The sequence below is a fragment of the Salvelinus alpinus genome, chromosome 6, assembly GCF_045679555.1.
Source record: "Salvelinus alpinus chromosome 6, SLU_Salpinus.1, whole genome shotgun sequence".
In the NCBI taxonomy this organism is placed as follows: Eukaryota; Metazoa; Chordata; class Actinopteri; order Salmoniformes; family Salmonidae; genus Salvelinus; species Salvelinus alpinus.
The window spans coordinates 7618367-7641395 of record NC_092091.1 but is presented as its reverse complement, the minus strand read 5'-3'; the positions used below and the strand labels follow the sequence as shown (position 1 = coordinate 7641395).

The window sequence follows — 23029 nt, the reverse complement described above, 5'->3', positions numbered from 1 at the left end:
ATATATAATAATACAGCCACTCTAACAGTCTGACAGAGACAGGCCATTAGTAGTATATAATAATACAGTCACTCTAACAGTCTGACAGAAGAGACAGGCCATTAGTAGTATATAATAATACAACCACTCTAACAGTCTGACAGAGACAGGCCATTAGTAATATATAATAATACAGTCACTCTAACAGTCTGACAGAGACAGGCCATTAGTCATATATAATAATACAGCCACTCTAACAGTCTGACAGAGACAGGCCATTAGTAATATATAATAATACAGTCACTCTAACAGTCTGACAGAGACAGGCCATTAGTAATATATAATAATACAGTCACTCTAACAGTCTGACAGAAGAGACAGGCCATTAGTAATATATAATACTACAGCCACTCTAACAGTCTGACAGAGACAGGCCATTAGTAATATATAATAATACAGTCACTCTAACAGTCTGACAGAGACAGGCCATTAGTAATATATAATAATACAGTCACTCTAACAGTCTGACAGAGACAGACCATTAGTAATATATAATAATACAGTCACTCTAACAGTCTGACAGAAGAGACAGGCCATTAGTAATATATAATAATACAGCCACTCTAACAGTCTGACAGAGACAGGCCATTAGTAATATATAATAATACAGTCACTCTAACAGTCTGACAGAAGAGACAGGCCATTAGTAATATATAATAATACAGTCACTCTAACAGTCTGACAGAAGAGACAGGCCATTAGTAGTATACAATAATACAGTCACTCTAACAGTCTGACAGAGACAGGCCATTAGTAATATATAATAATACAGTCACTCTAACAGTCTGACAGAAGAGACAGGCCATTAGTAATATATAATAATACAGCCACTCTAACAGTCTGACAGAAGAGACATGCCATTAGTAATATATAATAATACAGCCACTCTAACAGTCTGACAGAGACAGGCCATTAGTAATATATAATAATACAGTCACTCTAACAGTCTGACAGAAGAGACAGGCCATTAGTAATATATAATAATACAGCCACTCTAACAGTCTGACAGAGACAGGCCACTAGTAATATATAATAATACAGTCACTCTAACAGTCTGACAGAAGAGACAGGCCATTAGTAGTATATAATAATACAGCCACTCTAACAGTCTGACAGAGACAGGCCATTAGTAATATATAATAATACAGCCACTCTAACAGTCTGACAGAGACAGGCCATTAGTAATATATAATAATACAGCCACTCTAACAGTCTGACAGAGACAGGCCATTAGTAATATATAATAATACAGCCACTCTAACAGTCTGACAGAAGAGACAGGCCACTAGTAATATATAATACTACAGTCACTCTAACAGTCTGACAGAAGAGACAGGCCATTAGTAATATATAATAATACAGTCACTCTAACAGTCTGACAGAAGAGACAGGCCATTAGTAGTATATAATAATACAGTCACTCTAACAGTCTGACAGAGACAGGCCACTAGTAATATATAATAATACAGTCACTCTAACAGTCTGACAGAAGAGACAGGCCATTAGTAGTATATAATAATACAGCCACTCTAACAGTCTGACAGAGACAGGCCATTAGTAATATATAATAATACAGCCACTCTAACAGTCTGACAGAAGAGACAGGCCATTAGTAATATATAATAATACAGCCACTCTAACAGTCTGACAGAGACAGGCCATTAGTAATATATAATAATACAGCCACTCTAACAGTCTGACAGAAGAGACAGGCCACTAGTAATATATAATACTACAGTCACTCTAACAGTCTGACAGAAGAGACAGGCCATTAGTAATATATAATAATACAGTCACTCTAACAGTCTGACAGAAGAGACAGGCCATTAGTAGTATATAATAATACAGTCACTCTAACAGTCTGACAGAGACAGGCCATTAGTAATATATAATAATACAGTCACTCTAACAGTCTGACAGAAGAGACAGGCCATTAGTAATATATAATAATACAGCCACTCTAACAGTCTGACAGAAGAGACAGGCCATTAGTAATATATAATAATACAGCCACTCTAACAGTCTGACAGAAGAGACAGGCCATTAGTAATATATAATAATACAGCCACTCTAACAGTCTGACAGAGACAGGCCACTAGTAATATATAATAATACAGCCACTCTAACAGTCTGACAGAAGAGACAGGCCATTAGTAATATATAATAATACAGCCACTCTAACAGTCTGACAGAAGAGACAGGCCATTAGTAATATATAATAATACAGCCACTCTAACAGTCTGACAGAAGAGACAGGCCATTAGTAATATATAATAATACAGCCACTCTAACAGTCTGACAGAGACAGGCCATTAGTAATATATAATAATACAGCCACTCTAACAGTCTGACAGAAGAGACAGGCCACTAGTAATATATAATACTACAGTCACTCTAACAGTCTGACAGAAGAGACAGGCCATTAGTAATATATAATAATACAGTCACTCTAACAGTCTGACAGAAGAGACAGGCCACTAGTAATATATAATAATACAGTCACTCTAACAGTCTGACAGAAGAGAAAGGCCATTAGTAGTATATAATAATACAGTCACTCTAACAGTCTGACAGAAGAGACAGGCCATTAGTAATATATAATAATACAGTCACTCTAACAGTCTGACAGAAGAGACAGGCCATTAGTAATATATAATAATACAGCCACTCTAACAGTCTGACAGAGACAGGCCATTAGTAATATAATAATACAGTCACTCTAACAGTCTGACAGAGACAGGCCATTAGTAATATATAATAATACAGTCACTCTAACAGTCTGACAGAGACAGGCCACTAGTAATATATAATAATACAGCCACTCTAACAGTCTGACAGAGACAGGCCATTAGTAATATATAATAATACAGTCACTCTAACAGTCTGACAGAGACAGGCCACTAGTAATATATAATAATACAGTCACTCTAACAGTCTGACAGAGACAGGCCACTAGTAATATATAATAATACAGCCACTCTAACAGTCTGACAGAAGAGACATGCCATTAGTAATATATAATAATACAGTCACTCTAACAGTCTGACAGAGACAGGCCACTAGTAATATATAATAATACAGCCACTCTAACAGTCTGACAGAAGAGACATGCCATTAGTAGTATATAATAATACAGTCACTCTAACAGTCTGACAGAAGAGACATGCCATTAGTAATATATAATAATACAGCCACTCTAACAGTCTGACAGAAGAGACAGGCCATTAGTAATATATAATAATACAGCCACTCTAACAGTCTGACAGAGACAGGCCATTAGTAGTATATAATAATACAGTCACTCTAACAGTCTGACAGAAGAGACAGGCCATTAGTAGTATATAATAATACAACCACTCTAACAGTCTGACAGAGACAGGCCATTAGTAATATATAATAATACAGTCACTCTAACAGTCTGACAGAGACAGGCCATTAGTCATATATAATAATACAGCCACTCTAACAGTCTGACAGAGACAGGCCATTAGTAATATATAATAATACAGTCACTCTAACAGTCTGACAGAGACAGGCCATTAGTAATATATAATAATACAGTCACTCTAACAGTCTGACAGAAGAGACAGGCCATTAGTAATATATAATACTACAGCCACTCTAACAGTCTGACAGAGACAGGCCATTAGTAATATATAATAATACAGTCACTCTAACAGTCTGACAGAGACAGGCCATTAGTAATATATAATAATACAGTCACTCTAACAGTCTGACAGAGACAGACCATTAGTAATATATAATAATACAGTCACTCTAACAGTCTGACAGAAGAGACAGGCCATTAGTAATATATAATAATACAGCCACTCTAACAGTCTGACAGAGACAGGCCATTAGTAATATATAATAATACAGTCACTCTAACAGTCTGACAGAAGAGACAGGCCATTAGTAATATATAATAATACAGTCACTCTAACAGTCTGACAGAAGAGACATGCCATTAGTCATATATAATAATACAGTCACTCTAACAGTCTGACAGAGACAGGCCACTAGTAATATATAATAATACAGTCACTCTAACAGTCTGACAGAAGAGACAGGCCATTAGTAGTATATAATAATACAGCCACTCTAACAGTCTGACAGAGACAGGCCATTAGTAATATATAATAATACAGCCACTCTAACAGTCTGACAGAAGAGACAGGCCATTAGTAATATATAATAATACAGCCACTCTAACAGTCTGACAGAGACAGGCCATTAGTAATATATAATAATACAGCCACTCTAACAGTCTGACAGAAGAGACAGGCCACTAGTAATATATAATACTACAGTCACTCTAACAGTCTGACAGAAGAGACAGGCCATTAGTAATATATAATAATACAGTCACTCTAACAGTCTGACAGAAGAGACAGGCCATTAGTAGTATATAATAATACAGTCACTCTAACAGTCTGACAGAGACAGGCCATTAGTAATATATAATAATACAGTCACTCTAACAGTCTGACAGAAGAGACAGGCCATTAGTAATATATAATAATACAGCCACTCTAACAGTCTGACAGAAGAGACAGGCCATTAGTAATATATAATAATACAGCCACTCTAACAGTCTGACAGAAGAGACAGGCCATTAGTAATATATAATAATACAGCCACTCTAACAGTCTGACAGAGACAGGCCACTAGTAATATATAATAATACAGCCACTCTAACAGTCTGACAGAAGAGACAGGCCATTAGTAATATATAATAATACAGCCACTCTAACAGTCTGACAGAAGAGACAGGCCATTAGTAATATATAATAATACAGCCACTCTAACAGTCTGACAGAAGAGACAGGCCATTAGTAATATATAATAATACAGCCACTCTAACAGTCTGACAGAGACAGGCCATTAGTAATATATAATAATACAGCCACTCTAACAGTCTGACAGAAGAGACAGGCCACTAGTAATATATAATACTACAGTCACTCTAACAGTCTGACAGAAGAGACAGGCCATTAGTAATATATAATAATACAGTCACTCTAACAGTCTGACAGAAGAGACAGGCCACTAGTAATATATAATAATACAGTCACTCTAACAGTCTGACAGAAGAGAAAGGCCATTAGTAGTATATAATAATACAGTCACTCTAACAGTCTGACAGAAGAGACAGGCCATTAGTAATATATAATAATACAGTCACTCTAACAGTCTGACAGAAGAGACAGGCCATTAGTAATATATAATAATACAGCCACTCTAACAGTCTGACAGAGACAGGCCATTAGTAATATATAATAATACAGTCACTCTAACAGTCTGACAGAGACAGGCCATTAGTAATATATAATAATACAGTCACTCTAACAGTCTGACAGAGACAGGCCACTAGTAATATATAATAATACAGCCACTCTAACAGTCTGACAGAGACAGGCCATTAGTAATATATAATAATACAGTCACTCTAACAGTCTGACAGAGACAGGCCACTAGTAATATATAATAATACAGTCACTCTAACAGTCTGACAGAGACAGGCCACTAGTAATATATAATAATACAGCCACTCTAACAGTCTGACAGAAGAGACATGCCATTAGTAATATATAATAATACAGTCACTCTAACAGTCTGACAGAGACAGGCCACTAGTAATATATAATAATACAGCCACTCTAACAGTCTGACAGAAGAGACATGCCATTAGTAGTATATAATAATACAGTCACTCTAACAGTCTGACAGAAGAGACATGCCATTAGTAATATATAATAATACAGCCACTCTAACAGTCTGACAGAAGAGACAGGCCATTAGTAATATATAATAATACAGCCACTCTAACAGTCTGACAGAGACAGGCCATTAGTAGTATATAATAATACAGTCACTCTAACAGTCTGACAGAAGAGACAGGCCATTAGTAGTATATAATAATACAACCACTCTAACAGTCTGACAGAGACAGGCCATTAGTAATATATAATAATACAGTCACTCTAACAGTCTGACAGAGACAGGCCATTAGTCATATATAATAATACAGCCACTCTAACAGTCTGACAGAGACAGGCCATTAGTAATATATAATAATACAGTCACTCTAACAGTCTGACAGAGACAGGCCATTAGTAATATATAATAATACAGTCACTCTAACAGTCTGACAGAAGAGACAGGCCATTAGTAATATATAATACTACAGCCACTCTAACAGTCTGACAGAGACAGGCCATTAGTAATATATAATAATACAGTCACTCTAACAGTCTGACAGAGACAGGCCATTAGTAATATATAATAATACAGTCACTCTAACAGTCTGACAGAGACAGACCATTAGTAATATATAATAATACAGTCACTCTAACAGTCTGACAGAAGAGACAGGCCATTAGTAATATATAATAATACAGCCACTCTAACAGTCTGACAGAGACAGGCCATTAGTAATATATAATAATACAGTCACTCTAACAGTCTGACAGAAGAGACAGGCCATTAGTAATATATAATAATACAGTCACTCTAACAGTCTGACAGAAGAGACATGCCATTAGTCATATATAATAATACAGTCACTCTAACAGTCTGACAGAGACAGGCCATTAGTAATATATAATAATACAGTCACTCTAACAGTCTGACAGAAGAGACATGCCATTAGTCATATATAATAATACAGTCACTCTAACAGTCTGACAGAGACAGGCCATTAGTAATATATAATAATACAGCCACTCTAACAGTCTGACAGAGACAGGCCATTAGTAATATATAATAATACAGTCACTCTAACAGTCTGACAGAAGAGACAGGCCATTAGTAATATATAATAATACAGTCACTCTAACAGTCTGACAGAAGAGACATGCCATTAGTAATATATAATAATACAGTCACTCTAACAGTCTGACAGAAGAGACAGGCCATTAGTAATATATAATAATACAGTCACTCTAACAGTCTGACAGAAGAGACATGCCATTAGTCATATATAATAATACAGTCACTCTAACAGTCTGACAGAGACAGGCCATTAGTAATATATAATAATACAGTCACTCTAACAGTCTGACAGAAGAGACAGGCCATTAGTAGTATATAATAATACAGTCACTCTAACAGTCTGACAGAGACAGGTCATTAGTAATATATAATAATACAGCCACTCTAACAGTCTGACAGAAGAGACAGGCCATTAGTAATATATAATAATACAGTCACTCTAACAGTCTGACAGAGACAGGCCATTAGTAATATATAATAATACAGCCACTCTAACAGTCTGACAGAGACAGGCCATTAGTAATATATAATAATACAGCCACTCTAACAGTCTGACAGAGACAGGCCATTAGTAATATATAATAATACAGCCACTCTAACAGTCTGACAGAGACAGGCCATTAGTAATATATAATAATACAGCCACTCTAACAGTCTGACAGAAGAGACAGGCCATTAGTCATAGACAGACTCCAGGGTCTAGTCTTACCTAACAGTCATAGACAGAGCAGACTCCAGGGTCTAGTCTTACCTAACAGTCATAGACAGAGCAGACTCCAGGGGAGAGTCTTACCTATTAGTCATAGACAGAGCAGACTCCAGAGTCTAGTCTTACCTAACAGTCATAGACGGAGCAAACTCCAGAGTCTAGTCTTACCTAACAGTCATAGACAGAGCAGACTCCAGCGGAGAGTCTTACCTAACAGTCATAGACAGAGCAGACTCCAGGGTCTAGTCTTACCTAACAGTCATAGACAGAGCAGACTCCAGGGTCTAGTCTTACCTAACAGTCATAGACAGAGCAGACTCCAGGGTCTAGTCTTACCTAACAGTCATAGACAGAGCAGACTCCAGGGGAGAGTCTTACCTAACAGTCATAGACAGAGCAGACTCCAGGGTCTAGTCTTACCTAACAGTCATGGACAGAGCAGACTCCAGGGTCTAGTCTTACCTAACAGTCATAGACAGAGCAGACTCCAGGGTCTAGTCTTACCTAACAGTCATAGACAGAGCAGACTCCAGGGTCTAGTCTTACCTAACAGTCATAGACAGAGCAGACTCCAGGGGAGAGTCTTACCTAACAGTCATAGACAGAGCAGACTCCAGGGGAGAGTCTTACCTAACAGTCATAGACAGAGCAGACTCCAGGGTCTAGTCTTACCTAACAGTCATAGACAGAGCAGACTCCAGGGGAGAGTCTTACCTAACAGTCATAGACAGAGCAGACTCCAGGGGAGAGTCTTACCTAACAGTCATAGACAGAGCAGACTCCAGGGTCTAGTCTTACCTAACAGTCATAGACAGAGCAGACTACAGGGGAGAGTCTTACCTAACAGTCATAGACAGAGCAGACTCCAGGGTCTAGTCTTACCTAACAGTCATAGACAGAGCAGACTCCAGGGTCTAGTCTTACCTAACAGTCATAGACAGAGTAGACTCCAGGGTCTAGTCTTACCTAACAGTCATAGACAGAGCAGACTCCAGGGTCTAGTCTTACCTAACAGTCATAGACAGACTCCAGGGTCTAGTCTTACCTAACAGTCATAGACAGAGCAGACTCCAGGGTCTAGTCTTACCTAACAGTCATGGACAGAGCAGACTCCAGGGTCTAGTCTTACCTAACAGTCATAGACAGAGCAGACTCCAGGGTCTAGTCTTACCTAACAGTCATAGACAGAGCAGACTCCAGGGGAGAGTCTTACCTAACAGTCATAGACAGAGCAGACTCCAGGGTCTAGTCTTACCTAACAGTCATAGACAGAGCAGACTCCAGGGTCTAGTCTTACCTAACAGTCATAGACAGAGCAGACTCCAGGGGAGAGTCTTACCTAACAGTCATAGACAGAGCAGACTCCAGGGTCTAGTCTTACCTAACAGTCATAGACAGAGCAGACTCCAGCGGAGAGTCTTACCTAACAGTCATAGACAGAGCAGACTCCAGGGTCTAGTCTTACCTAACAGTCATAGACAGAGCAGACTCCAGGGTCTAGTCTTACCTAACAGTCATAGACAGAGCAGACTCCAGGGGAGAGTCTTACCTAACAGTCATAGACAGAGCAGACTCCAGGGGAGAGTCTTACCTAACAGTCATAGACAGAGCAGACTCCAGGGTCTAGTCTTACCTAACAGTCATAGACAGAGCAGACTCCAGGGTCTAGTCTTACCTAACAGTCATAGACAGAGCAGACTCCAGGGGAGAGTCTTACCTAACAGTCATAGACAGAGCAGACTCCAGAGGGGAGTCTTACCTAACAGTCATAGACAGAGCAGACTCCAGGGTCTAGTCTTATCTAACAGTCATAGACAGAGCAGACTCCAGCGGAGAGTCTTACCTAACAGTCATAGACAGAGCAGACTCCAGAGTCTAGTCTTACCTAACAGTCATAGACAGAGCAGACTCCAGGGTCTAGTCTTACCTAACAGTCATAGACAGAGCAGACTCCAGGGTCTAGTCTTACCTAACAGTCATAGACAGAGCAGACTCCAGGGTCTAGTCTTACCTAACAGTCATAGACAGAGCAGACTCCAGGGTCTAGTCTTACCTAACAGTCATAGACAGAGCAGACTCCAGGGTCTAGTCTTACCTAACAGTCATAGACAGAGCAGACTCCAGGGGAAGGGTGTATGGAAGCATCATAGCCGTCGCCATCCTGACTGGCAGCAGGTTGCTTAGCGACTGGCCCAGACTGTATCTCTCCTTGCAGGCTTCCACCAGAGCTACAGAGGGAGACAGAGAGGACAACTCATTACAGACATATAGACTACAATACACCACAATAAATACAGAGGGAGACAGAGAGGACACCTCACTACAGTCATATAGACTACAATACACCACAATAAATACAGAGGGAGACAGAGCAACGCACTACAGTCATATAGACTACAATACACCACAATAAATACAGAGGGAGACAGAGAGGACAACTCACTACAGACTGGCTGACTGGCTGACTGACTGACTGGCTGGCTGGCTGGCTGACTGGCTGACTGGCTGACTGGCTGGCTGACTGTCTGGCTGGCTGACTGACTGTCTGGCTGACTAACTGGCTGGCTGGCTGACTGACTGTCTGGCTGGCTGACTGGCTGGCTGACTGAATGTCTGGCTGGCTGACTGTCTGGCTGACTGGCTGGCTGACTGGCTGACTTACTGGCTGGCTGACTGGCTGGCTGACTGACTGAACGTCTGGCTGACTGACTGGCTGACTGACTGTCTGGCTGACTAACTGGCTGGCTGACTGGCTGACTGACTGGCTGACTGGCTGGCTGGCTGGCTGACTGTCTGGCTGGTTGACTGTCTGGCTGACTGTCTGACTGACTAACTGGCGGGCTGGCTGGCTGGCTGACTTACTGGCTGGCTGGCTGGCTGACTGACTGACTCAGTCACATTCCCCATGGCAGAAAATAGTTGAAGCAAGGCCTGGGTTACACAGTGGATCCCCTAATAAGGCCTGGGTTACACAGTGGATCCCCTAACCTAGCAAGGCCAGGGTTACACAGTGGATCCCCTAACCTAACAAGGCCTGGGTTACACAGTGGATCCCCTAACCTAACAAGGCCAGGGTTACACAGTGGATCCCCTAACCTAACAAGGCCAGGGTTACACAGTGGATCCCCTAACCTAACAAGATCAGAGTTACACAGTGGATCCCCTAACCTAACAAGGCCTGGGTTACACAGCGGATCCCCTAACCTAACAAGGCCTGGGTTACACAGTGGATCCCTTAACCCAACTAGGCCAGGGTTACACAGTGGATCCCCTAACCTAACAAGGCCTGGGTTACACAGTGGATCCCCTAACCTAACAAGGCCTGGGTTACACAGTGGATCCCCTAATAAGGCCTGGGTTACACAGTGGATCCCCTAACCTAACAAGATCAGAGTTACACAGTGGATCCCCTAACCTAACAAGGCCTGGGTTACACAGTGGATCCCCTAACCTAACAAGGCCAGGGTTACACAGTGGATCCCCTAACCTAACAAGGCCAGTGTGACACAGTGGATCCCCTAACCTAGCAAGGCCAGGGTTACACAGTGGATCCCCTAACCTAACAAGGCCAGGGTTACACAGTGGATCCCCTAACCTATCAAGGCCAGGGTTACACAGTGGATCCCCTAACCTAACAAGGCCAGGGTTACACAGTGGATCCCCTAACCTAACAAGGCCAGGGTTACACAGTGGATCCCCTAACCTATCAAGGCCAGGGTTACACAGTGGATCCCCTAACCTAACAAGGCCAGGGTTACACAGTGGATCCCCTAACCTAACAAGGCCAGGGTTACACAGTGGATCCCCTAACCCAACAAGGCCTGGGTTACACAGTGGATCCCCTAACCTAACAAGGCTAGGGTTACACAGTGGATCCCCTAACCTAACAAGGCCTGTGTTACACAGTGGATCCCCTAACCTAACAAGGCCAGCGTTACACAGTGGATCCCCTAACCTAACAAGGCCTGGGTTACACAGCGGATCCCCTAACCTATCAAGGCCAGGGTTACACAGTGGATCCCCTAACTTAACAAGGCCTGGGTTACACAGTGGATCCCCTAACCTAGAAAGGCCAGGGTTACACAGTGGATTCCCTAACCTAGCAAGGCCAGGGTTACACAGTGGATCCCCTAACCTAACAAGGCCAGGGTTACACAGTGGATCCCCTAACCTAACAAGGCCAGGGTTACACAGTGGATCCCCTAACCTAACAAGGCCTGGGTTACACAGTGGATCCCCTAACCTAGCAAGGCCAGGGTTACACAGTGGATCCCCTAACCTAACAAGGCCAGGGTTACACAGTGGATCCCCTAACCCAACAAGGCCAGGGTTGCACAGTTGATCCCCTAACCTAACCAGGCCAGGGTTACACAGTGGATCCCCTAACCTAACAAGGCCTGGGTTACACAGTGGATCCCCTAACCTAACAAGGCCTGGGTTACACAGTGGATCCCCTAACCTAACAAGGCCAGGGTTACACAGTGGATCCCCTAACCTAACAAGGCCAGGGTTACACAGTGGATCCCCTAACCTAACAAGGCCAGGGTTACACAGTGGATCCCCTAACCTAACAAGGCCTGGGTTACACAGTGGATCCCCTAACCTAACAAGGCCTGGGTTACACAGTGGATCCCCTAACCTAACAAGGCCTGGGTTACACAGTGGATCCCCTAACCTAACAAGGCCAGGGTTACACAGTGGATCCCCTAACCTATAGCTACAACTATAGTAGAAACAAGAGCAAGGGATCTGATTGGCCAGCTTCTTCTCTACACCATTCTCTGGTTGGTTGGATATTCTTCAGTATAGGGTTTTTCTGAGTCTTCCTCTGGAGACTGGTCTGGAGACTGGTCTGGAGACTGGTCTGGAGACTGGTCTGGAGAAAGGCCTTGTGCTGAGAAGTTGCCATCTCCCCTGATCATGTATGTTAGGGGATCCACTGTGTATGTTAGGCGATCCACTGTGTATGTTAGGGGATCCACTGTGTATGTTAGGGGATCCACTGTGTATGTTAGGGGATCCACTGTGTATGTTAGGGGATCCACTGTGTATGTTAGGGGATCCACTGTGTATGTTAGGGGATCCACTGTGTATGTTAGGGGATCCACTGTGTATGTTAGGGGATCCACTGTGTATGTTAGGGGATCCACTGTGTATGTTAGGGGATCCACTGTGTATGTTAGGGGATCCACTGTGTATGTTAGGGGATCCACTGTGTATGTTAGGGGATCCACTGTGTATGTTAGGGGATCCACTGTGTATGTCAGGGGATCCACTGTGTATGTTAGGGGATCCACTGTGTATGTTCTACATACATGACAACAATACATCACTAATATTTAGCTGTGTTTGTGTTCTTTTTTTAATCAATTTTTATGTTTTCTTTTTTTTAAGGTGCTTAAATACAATGTATTATTGATCTGCTGTGTTATTTTGGTGCGTTCCATCCTACCTTTGTGTAGTCTGGGTGGCAGGTGTTCAAAGATATGATCCTCGATGTTGGATTTGGACTCGGCGGGGGTCACCACTGACTCTTTCTCAATGGGTCTGATCTCGTTCTGTACAAGACGCTCCACGTGTTCTTCATCATCATCCTCGATGACGTCATCTTCCTCACCATCGGCTATTAGAGGTCTGTGAGGTCCTTGGTGATTCAACAGTCCTGAAACATTAAAAACACAGTCAAGCAAACACACACACGCACGCACGCACGCACTCACACGCACGCACTCACACGCACGCACGCACGCACGCACGCACGCACGCACACACACACACACACACACACACACACACACACACACACACACACACACACACACACACACACGACCAAGACAGCCAAACCACACACAGTTTATATCTTTGGTTGGACATTTGTCAGTCATTTCTAGTGCCTTTCTGACAATTCATTCTCACTTGTAAAACTACTCTATACCAAGCCTGATGTAGTATAGAGTCATATAACTACTCTATATCAAGCCTGATCTAGTATATAATAATATAACTAATCTATACCAAGCCTGATCTAGTATAGAATCATATAAGATTATAACTACTCTATACCGAGCCTGATCTAGTATATAATAATATAACTACACTATACCAAGCCTGATCTAGTAAATAATAATATAACTACTCTATACCAAGCCTGATCTAGTATAGAGTTATATAACTACTCTATACCAAGCCTGATCTAGTATATAATAATATAACTACTCTTTACCAAGCCTGATCTAGTATAGAGTCATATAACTACTCTATACCGAGCCTGATCTAGTATATAATAATATAACTACTCTATACCAAGCCTGATCTAGTATATAATAATATAACTACTCTATACCAAGCCTGATCTAGTATAGAGTCATATAACTACTCTATACCAAGCCTGATCTAGTATATAATAATATAACTACTCTATACCAAGCCTGATCTAGTATATAATAATATAACTAATCTATACCAAGCCTGATCTAGTATAGAATCATATAAGATTATAACTACTCTATACCGAGCCTGATCTAGTATATAATAATATAACTACACTATACCAAGCCTGATCTAGTAAATAATAATATAACTACTCTATACCAAGCCTGATCTAGTATAGAGTTATATAACTACTCTATACCAAGCCTGATCTAGTATATAATAATATAACTACTCTATACCAAGCCTGATCTAGTATATAATAATATAACTACTCTATACCAAGCCTGATCTAGTATAGAGTCATATAACTACTCTATACCGAGCCTGATCTAGTATATAATAATATAACTACTCTATACCAAGCCTGATCTAGTATATAATAATATAACTACTCTATACCAAGCCTGATCTAGTATAGAGTCATATAACTACTCTATACCAAGCCTGATCTAGTATATAATAATATAACTACTCTATACCAAGCCTGATCTAGTATATAATAATATAACTACTCTATACCAAGCCTGATCTAGTATATAATAATATAACTACTCTATACCAAGCCTGATCTAGTATATAATAATATAACTACTCTATACCACGCCTGATCTAGTATAGAGTCATATAACTACTCTATACCAAGCCTGATCTAGTATATAATAATATAACTACTCTATACCGAGCCTGATCTAGTATATAATCATATAAGATTATAACTTCTCTATACCAAGCCTGATCTAGTATATAATAATATAACTACTCTATACCAAGCCTGATCTAGTATAGAATCATATAAGATTATAACTACTCTATACCGAGCCTGATCTAGTATATAATAATATAACTACTCTACACCAAGCCTGATCTAGTATAGAATCATATAAGATTATAAATACTCTATACCGAGCCTGATCTAGTATATAATAATATAACTACTCTATACCAAGCCTGATCTAGTATAGAATCATATAAGATTATAACTACTCTATACCGAGCCTGATCTAGTATATAATAATATAACTACTCTATACCAAGCCTGATCTAGTATAGAATCATATAAGATTATAACTACTCTATACCGAGCCTGATCTAGTATATAATAATATAACTACTCTATACCGAGCCTGATCTAGTATATAATAATATAACTACTTTATACCGAGCCTGATCTAGTATATAATAATAGAACTACTCTATACCGAGCCTGATCTAGTATATAATAATATAACTACTTTATACCGAGCCTGATCTAGTATATAATAATAGAACTACTCTATACCGAGCCTGATCTAGTATATAATAATATAACTACTTTATACCGAGCCTGATCTAGTATATAATAATAGAACTACTCTATACCGAGCCTGATCTAGTATATAATAATATAACTACTTTATACCGAGCCTGATCTAGTATATAATAATAGAACTACTCTATACCGAGCCTGATCTAGTATATAATAATATAACTACTTTATACCGAGCCTGATCTAGTATATAATAATATAACTACTTTATACCGAGCCTGATCTAGTATATAATAATAGAACTACTCTATACCGAGCCTGATCTAGTATATAATAATAGAACTAATATAATGGTCTCTTACCGTTCTTCTTCAGAAAGTGAAGAGCATCTTTGTACCCCTGTTTACACATGGCCTTCATAACCTGAAACACAGGCAGACAGACACATTAGAGATCTTCCCAGAGACACATTCAGAGTCCATGTCTGTCTGGTGGCTCAGTTGGTAAAACTCTGGCACTAGCAAGTCAAAGGTCATAGGTTCAATACCCCCGGTGATCACTGACTGAAACATGTATACAGTCTGTAAGTCTGACCGGTGATCACTGACTGAAACATGTATACAGTCTGTAAGTCTCTTTGGATAATAGTGTCTGCTAAGTATGTCTGTGAGCTACAGTACCTGTGGATCAGGGGGGAACAGAGCTCTGAACACTTTGTATTTATTTCCCCTTTATTTAACCAGGTAGGCTAGTTGAGAACAAGTTCTCATTTACAACTGCGACCTGGCCAAGATAAAGCAAAGCAGTTCGACACAGAGTTACACATGGAATAAACAAAACATTCAGTCAATAATACAAAATGTCTATATACAGTGTGTGCACATGAGGTAAGATAAGGGAGATAAGGCAATAAATAGGACATGGTGGCGAAGTAATTACAATATAGCAATTAAACACTGGAGTGATAGATGTGCAGAAGATGAGTGTGCAAATAGAGATACTGGGGTGCAAAGGAGCAAGATAAATAAATAAATACAGTATGGGGATGAGGTAGGTAGATAGATGGGCTATGTACAGGTGCAGTGATCTGTGAGCTGCTCTGACAGCTGGTGCATAAAGCTAGTGAGGGAGATAAGTGTTTCCAGCTTCAGAGATTTTTGCAGTTCGTTCCAGTCTTTGGCAGCAGAGAACTGGAAGGAAAGACGACCAAAGGAGGAATTGGCTTTGGGGATGACCAGTGAGATATACCTGCTGGAGCGCGTGCTACGGGTGGGTGCTGCTATGGTGACCAGTGAGCTGAGGTAAGGCGGGGCTTTACCTATCAAACACTTATCGATGACCTGGAGCCAGTGGGTTTGGCGACGAATATGAAGCGAGGGCTAATCAACGAGAGCATACAGGTCGCAGTGGTGGGTAGTATATGGGGCTTTGGTGACAAAACGGATGGCACTGTGATAGACTGCATCCAATTTGTTGAGTAGAGTGTTGGAGGCTATTTTGTAAATGACATCGCCGAAGTCGAGGATCGGTAGGATGGTCAGTTTTACGAGGGTATGTTTGGCAACATGAGTGAAGGATGCTTTGTTGTGAAATAGGAAGCCGATTCTAGATTTAGTTTTGGATTGGATATGCTTAATGGGAGACTGGAAGGAGAGTTTACAGTCTAACCAGACACCTAGGTATTTATAGTTGTCCACATACTCTAAGTCAGAACTGTCCAGAGTAGTGATGCTGGACGGGCAGGTGCGGACAGCGATCGTTTGAAGAGCATGCATTTAGTTTTACTTGCATTTAAGAGCAGTTGGAGGGCACGGAAGGAGAGTTGTATGGCATTGAAGCTCGTCTGGAGGTTAGTTAACACAGTGTCCAAAGAAGGGCCAGAAGTATACAGAATGGTGTTGTCTGCGTAGAGGTGGATCAGAGAATCACCAGCAGCAAGAGCGACATCATTGATGTATACAGAGAAAAAAGTCGGCCCGAGAATTGAACCCTGTGGCACCCCCATAGAGACTGCCAGAGGTCCGTACAACAGGCCCTCCGATTTGACACACTGAACTCTATCAGAGAAGTAGTTGGTAAACCAGGCGAGGCAATGATTTGAAAAACCAAGGCTGTTGAGTCTGCCGATAAGAATGTGGTGATTGACAGAGTGGAAAGTCTTGGCCAGGTCGATGAAGACGGCTGCACAGTACTGTCTTTTATCGATGGCGGTTATGATATCGTAAAGGACCTTGAGCGTGGCTGAGGTGCACCCATGACCAGCTCTGAAACCAGATTGCATAGCGGAGAAGGTACGGTGGGATTCGAAATGGTCAGTAATCTGTTTGTTAACTTGGCTTTCGAAGACCTTAGAAAGGCAGGGTAGGATAGATATAGGTCTGTAGCAGTTTGGGTCTAGAGTGTCTCCCCCTTTGAAGAGGGGGATGACCGCGGCAGCTTTCCAATCTTTGGGAATTTCAGACGATACAAAATAGTTGTTGAACAGGCTAGTAATAGGGGTTGCAACAATTTCGGCAGATCATTTTAGAAAGAGAGGGTCCAGATTGTCTATCCCGGCTGATTTGTAGGGGTCCAGACTTTGCAGCTCTTTCAGAACATCAGCTATCTGGATTTGGGTGAAGGAGAAATGGGGAAGGCTTGGGCGAGTTGCTGTGGGGGGTGCAGGGCTGTTGACTGGGGTTGGGGTAGCCAGGTGGACACTCTGTAGAGGTGTGTGTGTGTACCTGTGGCTCAGGGGGGAACAGAGCTCTGGACACTGTAGAGGTGTGTGTGTGTACCTGTGGCTCAGGGGGGAACAGAGCTCTGGACACTCTGTAGAGGTTGGTGAGTGTAAACTGGATGGAGGTGTTGGTGAATCGTAGTTCATGCATGTTGGTGGATCTATCTCTAGGACAGATGTCACTCTCTCCAGAGAACGGAGACACAGTTATGGTGTTCTTTAGCTCATACTGAGGCAGATTATCACTGATACCACCGTCCACGTAACGCTGGAGGGGGAGAGAGAGGGAGGGAAAGAGGAGAAAGAGAGGGAGGGAAGGAGAGAGAGAGGGAGAGAGAGGGAGGGAAGGAGAGAGAGAGGGAGGAGAAAGAGAGGGAGGGAAGGAGAGAGAGGGAGGAGAAAGAGAGGGAGGGAAGGAGAGAGAGGGAGGAGAAAGAGAGGGAGGGAAGGAGAGAGAGAGGGAGGGAGAGAGTTAGACACAGAGAGATAACTAAATACCAACGATTTTAAGTCAGTGAGACAATATATTATAGGCTTTATAATGTCAAAATATAAAGACTACCGCAAGTTCTCAAGCATCATCTTGGCATGCTTTAAGTAAATACCCTGTAGGGTTGAAGTGTGAAAACTGACGGGGGCCATGGGGTGTGTTCTACAGTGACGTCTGGTCCAGTGTCCAGACATTCAGAGGACAGGAGAGGACAACCTTGAGAGAGTTGGCTTGGCGTGTCTCAATAATAGATCCTAGGAAAGCCCTGTACCAAACTGAGAGATGGTCCAGTCCTAGGAAAGCCCTGTACCAAACTGAGAGATGGTCCAGTCCTAGGAAAGCCCTGTACCAAACTGAGAGATGGTCCAGTCCTAGGAAAGCCCTGTACCAAACTGAGAGATGGTCCAGTCCTAGGAAAGCCCTGTACCAAACTGAGAGATGGTCCAGTCCTATAAAAGCCCTGTACCAAACTGAGAGATGGTCCAGTCCTAGGAAAGCCCTGTACCAAACTGAGAGCTGTTCCAGTCCTATAAAAGCCCTGTACCAAACTGAGAGATGGTCCAGTCCTAGGAAAGCCCTGTACCAAACTGAGAGATGGTCCAGTCCTAGAAAGGCCCTGTACCAAACTGAGAGATGGTCCAGTCCTAGAAAAGCCCTGTACCAAACTGAGAGATGGTCCAGTCCTAGGAAAGCCCTGTACCAAACTGAGAGATGGTCCAGTCCTAGGAAAGCCCTGTACCAAACTGAGACATGGTCCAGTCCTAGAAAAGCCCTGTACCAAACTGAGAGATGGTCCAGTCCTAGGAAAGCCCTGTACCAAACTGAGAGATGGTCCAGTCCTAGGAAAGCCCTGTACCAAACTGAGAGATGGTCCAGTCCTAGGAAAGCCCTGTACCAAACTGAGAGATGGTCCAGTCCTAGAAAAGCCCTGTACCAAACTGAGAGATGGTCCAGTCCTAGGAAAGCCCTGCACCAAACTGAGACATGGTCCAGTCCTAGGAAAGCCCTGTACCAAACTGAGAGATGGTCCAGTCCTAGGAAAGCCCTGTACCAAACTGAGAGATGGTCCAGTCCTAGGAAAGCCCTGCACCAAACTGAGAGATGGTCCAGTCCTAGGAAAGCCCTGCACCAAACTGAGAGATGGTCCAGTCCTAGGAAAGCCCTGCACCAAACTGAGACATGGTCCAGTCCAGCTCCACAAATACTATCTTCCACTCATGACGTCTAATTCTGAACTAATGTTAACTCCAATACATATGGATACTTAACTTGTCATATAAACCTGTTATACGCTACTTGTCTATAACATGTTTTGCACTGAATATAAACATATAAAAGTGTCTGCTAAATGTAATGTAAAATGTAGGTGACTTTCTCACTTCTCATTGTTAGAAAGTTTGGGTATTTCTGGAACTTTAACAAAAAACATTAATGTGGTACTGTGCCTTTATATCCCACATTGAACGTGAGTTACGTGTCTCATTCAAGAGACAGAAAGACTGGAAAGATATTAAACATATATTCCAGAGAAGGTGAAACAGAGAGAGAGAGAGGGAAAGAGAGAGAGAGAGAGAGAGAGAGAGAGAGAGAGAGAGAGAGAGAGAGAGAGAGAGAGAGAGAGAGAGAGAGAGAGAGAGAGAGAGAGAGAGAGAGAGAGAGAGAGACAGAGAGAGAGAGAGAGAGACAGAGAGAGAGAGAGAGAGAGACAGAGAGAGAGAGAGAGAGAGAGAGAGAGAGAGAGAGAGAGAGAGAGAGAGAGAGGATAGAAGGTGAAAGAGAGGGATCCACCCAGGGCAGAGAGGGAGGATAGAAAAGGAGAACACTGAGCCAAGAACAACAACAACGACAACAATACAAGGAAACCATAGCCAGGGAACAGGATAAAAGGGCAATAGGCTGAGTTGAAGAGAGGGCAGCAACAGACCAGTAAGATTTGGGATGAGGGGAGAGTCATCAATGACTTCTGAAAACGATCACATCTGTTCTGATATTGTTGCTACTGACAACAGCTGTGCTTTCTCAAAGCTAATTTTTGCACCAAACATGTGGTTTGTTTGGCAACAGAAAAGTGTATATACAGATGTAGGATCTTAATTTGAGCCAGTTTGCTACAGCAGGAAAATAATCCTGCAGGAACAGGAAATGTTCATTAGTATGTAGATTATAACTAATGGACATTCTTTGTAGGGGTTGATACATTTTTCATTAGGGCAAATCAAGTCTGAAATTTTAAAACTTTAAAAACTTTTTAAAACCTTGAATCCACTACAAGTTTGCAAATTCTCAGCAACAACAGACTGATCAAATTAAGATCCATCTGTTTGTTTTGATATTGTGATAAGTATATCCTCTTTGAATGTACAGTAGGTTAATCACACACACACACACACACACACACACACACACACACACACACACACACACACACACACACACACACACACACACACACACACACACACACACACACACACACACACACACACACACACACACATACGCACATACGCACACACACACAGAAAGATAAGATGGTAGTGTACTCACCACCCCCTGCAGTGTAGGGGGGATCAGTCCACAGTACACTGGGATGTAAGCACTGCAGACACACGCCTGGATAAAAAACACACAACGCAGTATTATGAGTCCACAGGACACACAACACATTGTTATGAGTCCACAGAACACACAACACATTGTTATGAGTCCACAGGACACACAACACATTGTTATGAGTCCACAGAACACACAACACATTGTTATGAGTCCACAGAACACACAACACATTGTTATGAGTCCACAGAACACACAACACATTGTTATGAGTCCACAGAACACACAACACATTGTTATGAGTCCACAGGACACACAACACATTGTTATTGTTAGAGAACATTGCAACAACACAAATTAGTGTGTGTGTGTGTGTGTGTGTGTGTGTGTGTGTGTGTGTGTGTGTGTGTGTGTGTGTGTGTGTGTGTGTGTGTGTGTGTGTGTGTGTGTGTGTGTGTGTGTGTGTGTGTGTGTGTGTGTGTGTGTGTGTGTGTGTATAACTGCGTAAAACACACTCATTCTGACATGAACTCAACAGGTCTGGATCCAAGTACTGTTTGTGTCTCGAACTCTCACAATTTATGTCAGTTTATGTTTCTGAGTCTTAGTACAGTTATCTGTCAGACAGTCAGAATGAGTGTTTGTTCAGGTCAATGTCTGAGTTTATGGGATGTGCCCACCGGTATGAAACTAATAGGCATGAATACTGAGACACATAGCTATCAGTTTCAGTTCATAAAATAGCCTACTTTGTCAGCAAGTCACTATTTGTGACACTCACCTGCCCTAGCCAATGAGTCAGCAGGAGTATCCTATTTGTGACACTCACCTGCCTTAGCCAATGAGTCAGCAGGAGTATCCTATTTGTGACACTCACCTGCCCTAGCCAATGAGTCAGCAGGAGTATCCTATTTGTGACACTCACCTGCCTTAGCCAATGAGTCAGCAGGAGTATGCTATTTGTGCAAGTCAATGTCTGGGTTTATAGTTATGAGATGAGATCATTGATGTGGGCTCCCGAATGGTGCAGCGGTCTAAGGCACTGCTAGAGGCGTCACTACAGACACCCTGGTTCGATTCCAGGCTGTATCACAACCGGCTGTGATTGGGAGTCCCATAGGGCGGCACACAATTGGCCAAGCGTCGTCCGGGTTTACATAAGTATTCAAACTCTTTGCTAAGAGACTCAAAATTGAGCTCAGGCGCATCCTGTTTCCGTTGATCATCGTTGAGATGTTTCTACAACTTGATTGGAGTCCACCTGTGGTGAATTTAATTGATTGGACATGATTTGTAAAGGCACACACCTGTCTATATAAGGTCACACAGTTGGCAGTGCATGTCAGAGCAAAAACCAAGCCATGAGGTTGAAGGAATTGTCCTTTGAGCTCCGAGACAGGATTGTGTCGAGACACAGATGTGGGGAAGGGAACCAAAAAATGTCTGCATTATTGAAGGTCCCTCAAGAACAGAGTGGCCTCCATCATTCTTAAATGGAAGAAGTTTGGAACCACCAAGACTCTTCCTAGAGCTGACTGCCTATCGGGGGAGAAGGGCCCTGATCAGGGAGGTGACCAAGAACCCGATGGTCACTCTGACAGAGCTCCAGAGTTCCTCTGTGGAGATGGGAGAACCTTCAGTGTCAGGGACTGGGAGACTCGTCAGGGTCGAGGGAAAGATGAGCGGAGGAAAGTACGGAGAGATCCTTGATGAGTTCTGGCTGCTGTTGCTAGGGCTGTTGCTAGAATTAGCAACATTCTGACCGGATTACGTAATGAACCAAAGTGTCCATTGCTATGCTGGTTGGCCGGAGGACATTATTTGGCACGACAGGCCTCATTTCTTTATCTACGTGAAAAACTTTGTCACAGAGTTGGGGTAAAATACATTTACATTTAAATTACAGTCAACTCAGGAAGTACATTAAAATTCCAATTCCAATTCCCTTCAATTAGACACATTTTGAATCAGAAACGGTCCCGTGTGGCTCAGTTGGTAGAGCATGGCGCTTGCAACGCCAGGGTTGTGGGTTCGTTCCCCACGGGGGGACCAGGATGAATATGT

The 23029-nt window shown here is 42.2% G+C and overlaps 1 protein-coding gene across 1 annotated transcript in view; it reads right to left on the bottom strand.

Annotated features, from left to right (window-relative positions):
• LOC139578045 (patatin-like phospholipase domain-containing protein 2) overlaps positions 1–23029 on the bottom strand; it is a 31316-nt gene that overhangs the window by 6868 nt on the left and 1419 nt on the right. Inside the window, exons 3-7 of the mRNA XM_071405198.1 lie at positions 20960–21025; positions 17981–18190; positions 15566–15626; positions 12975–13184; positions 9618–9750 (exon numbers count right to left, since the gene is read on the bottom strand). Coding sequence (XP_071261299.1) covers positions 9618–9750; positions 12975–13184; positions 15566–15626; positions 17981–18190; positions 20960–21025 — 680 coding nt within the window. The remainder of the gene's footprint in view (positions 1–9617; positions 9751–12974; positions 13185–15565; positions 15627–17980; positions 18191–20959; positions 21026–23029) is intronic.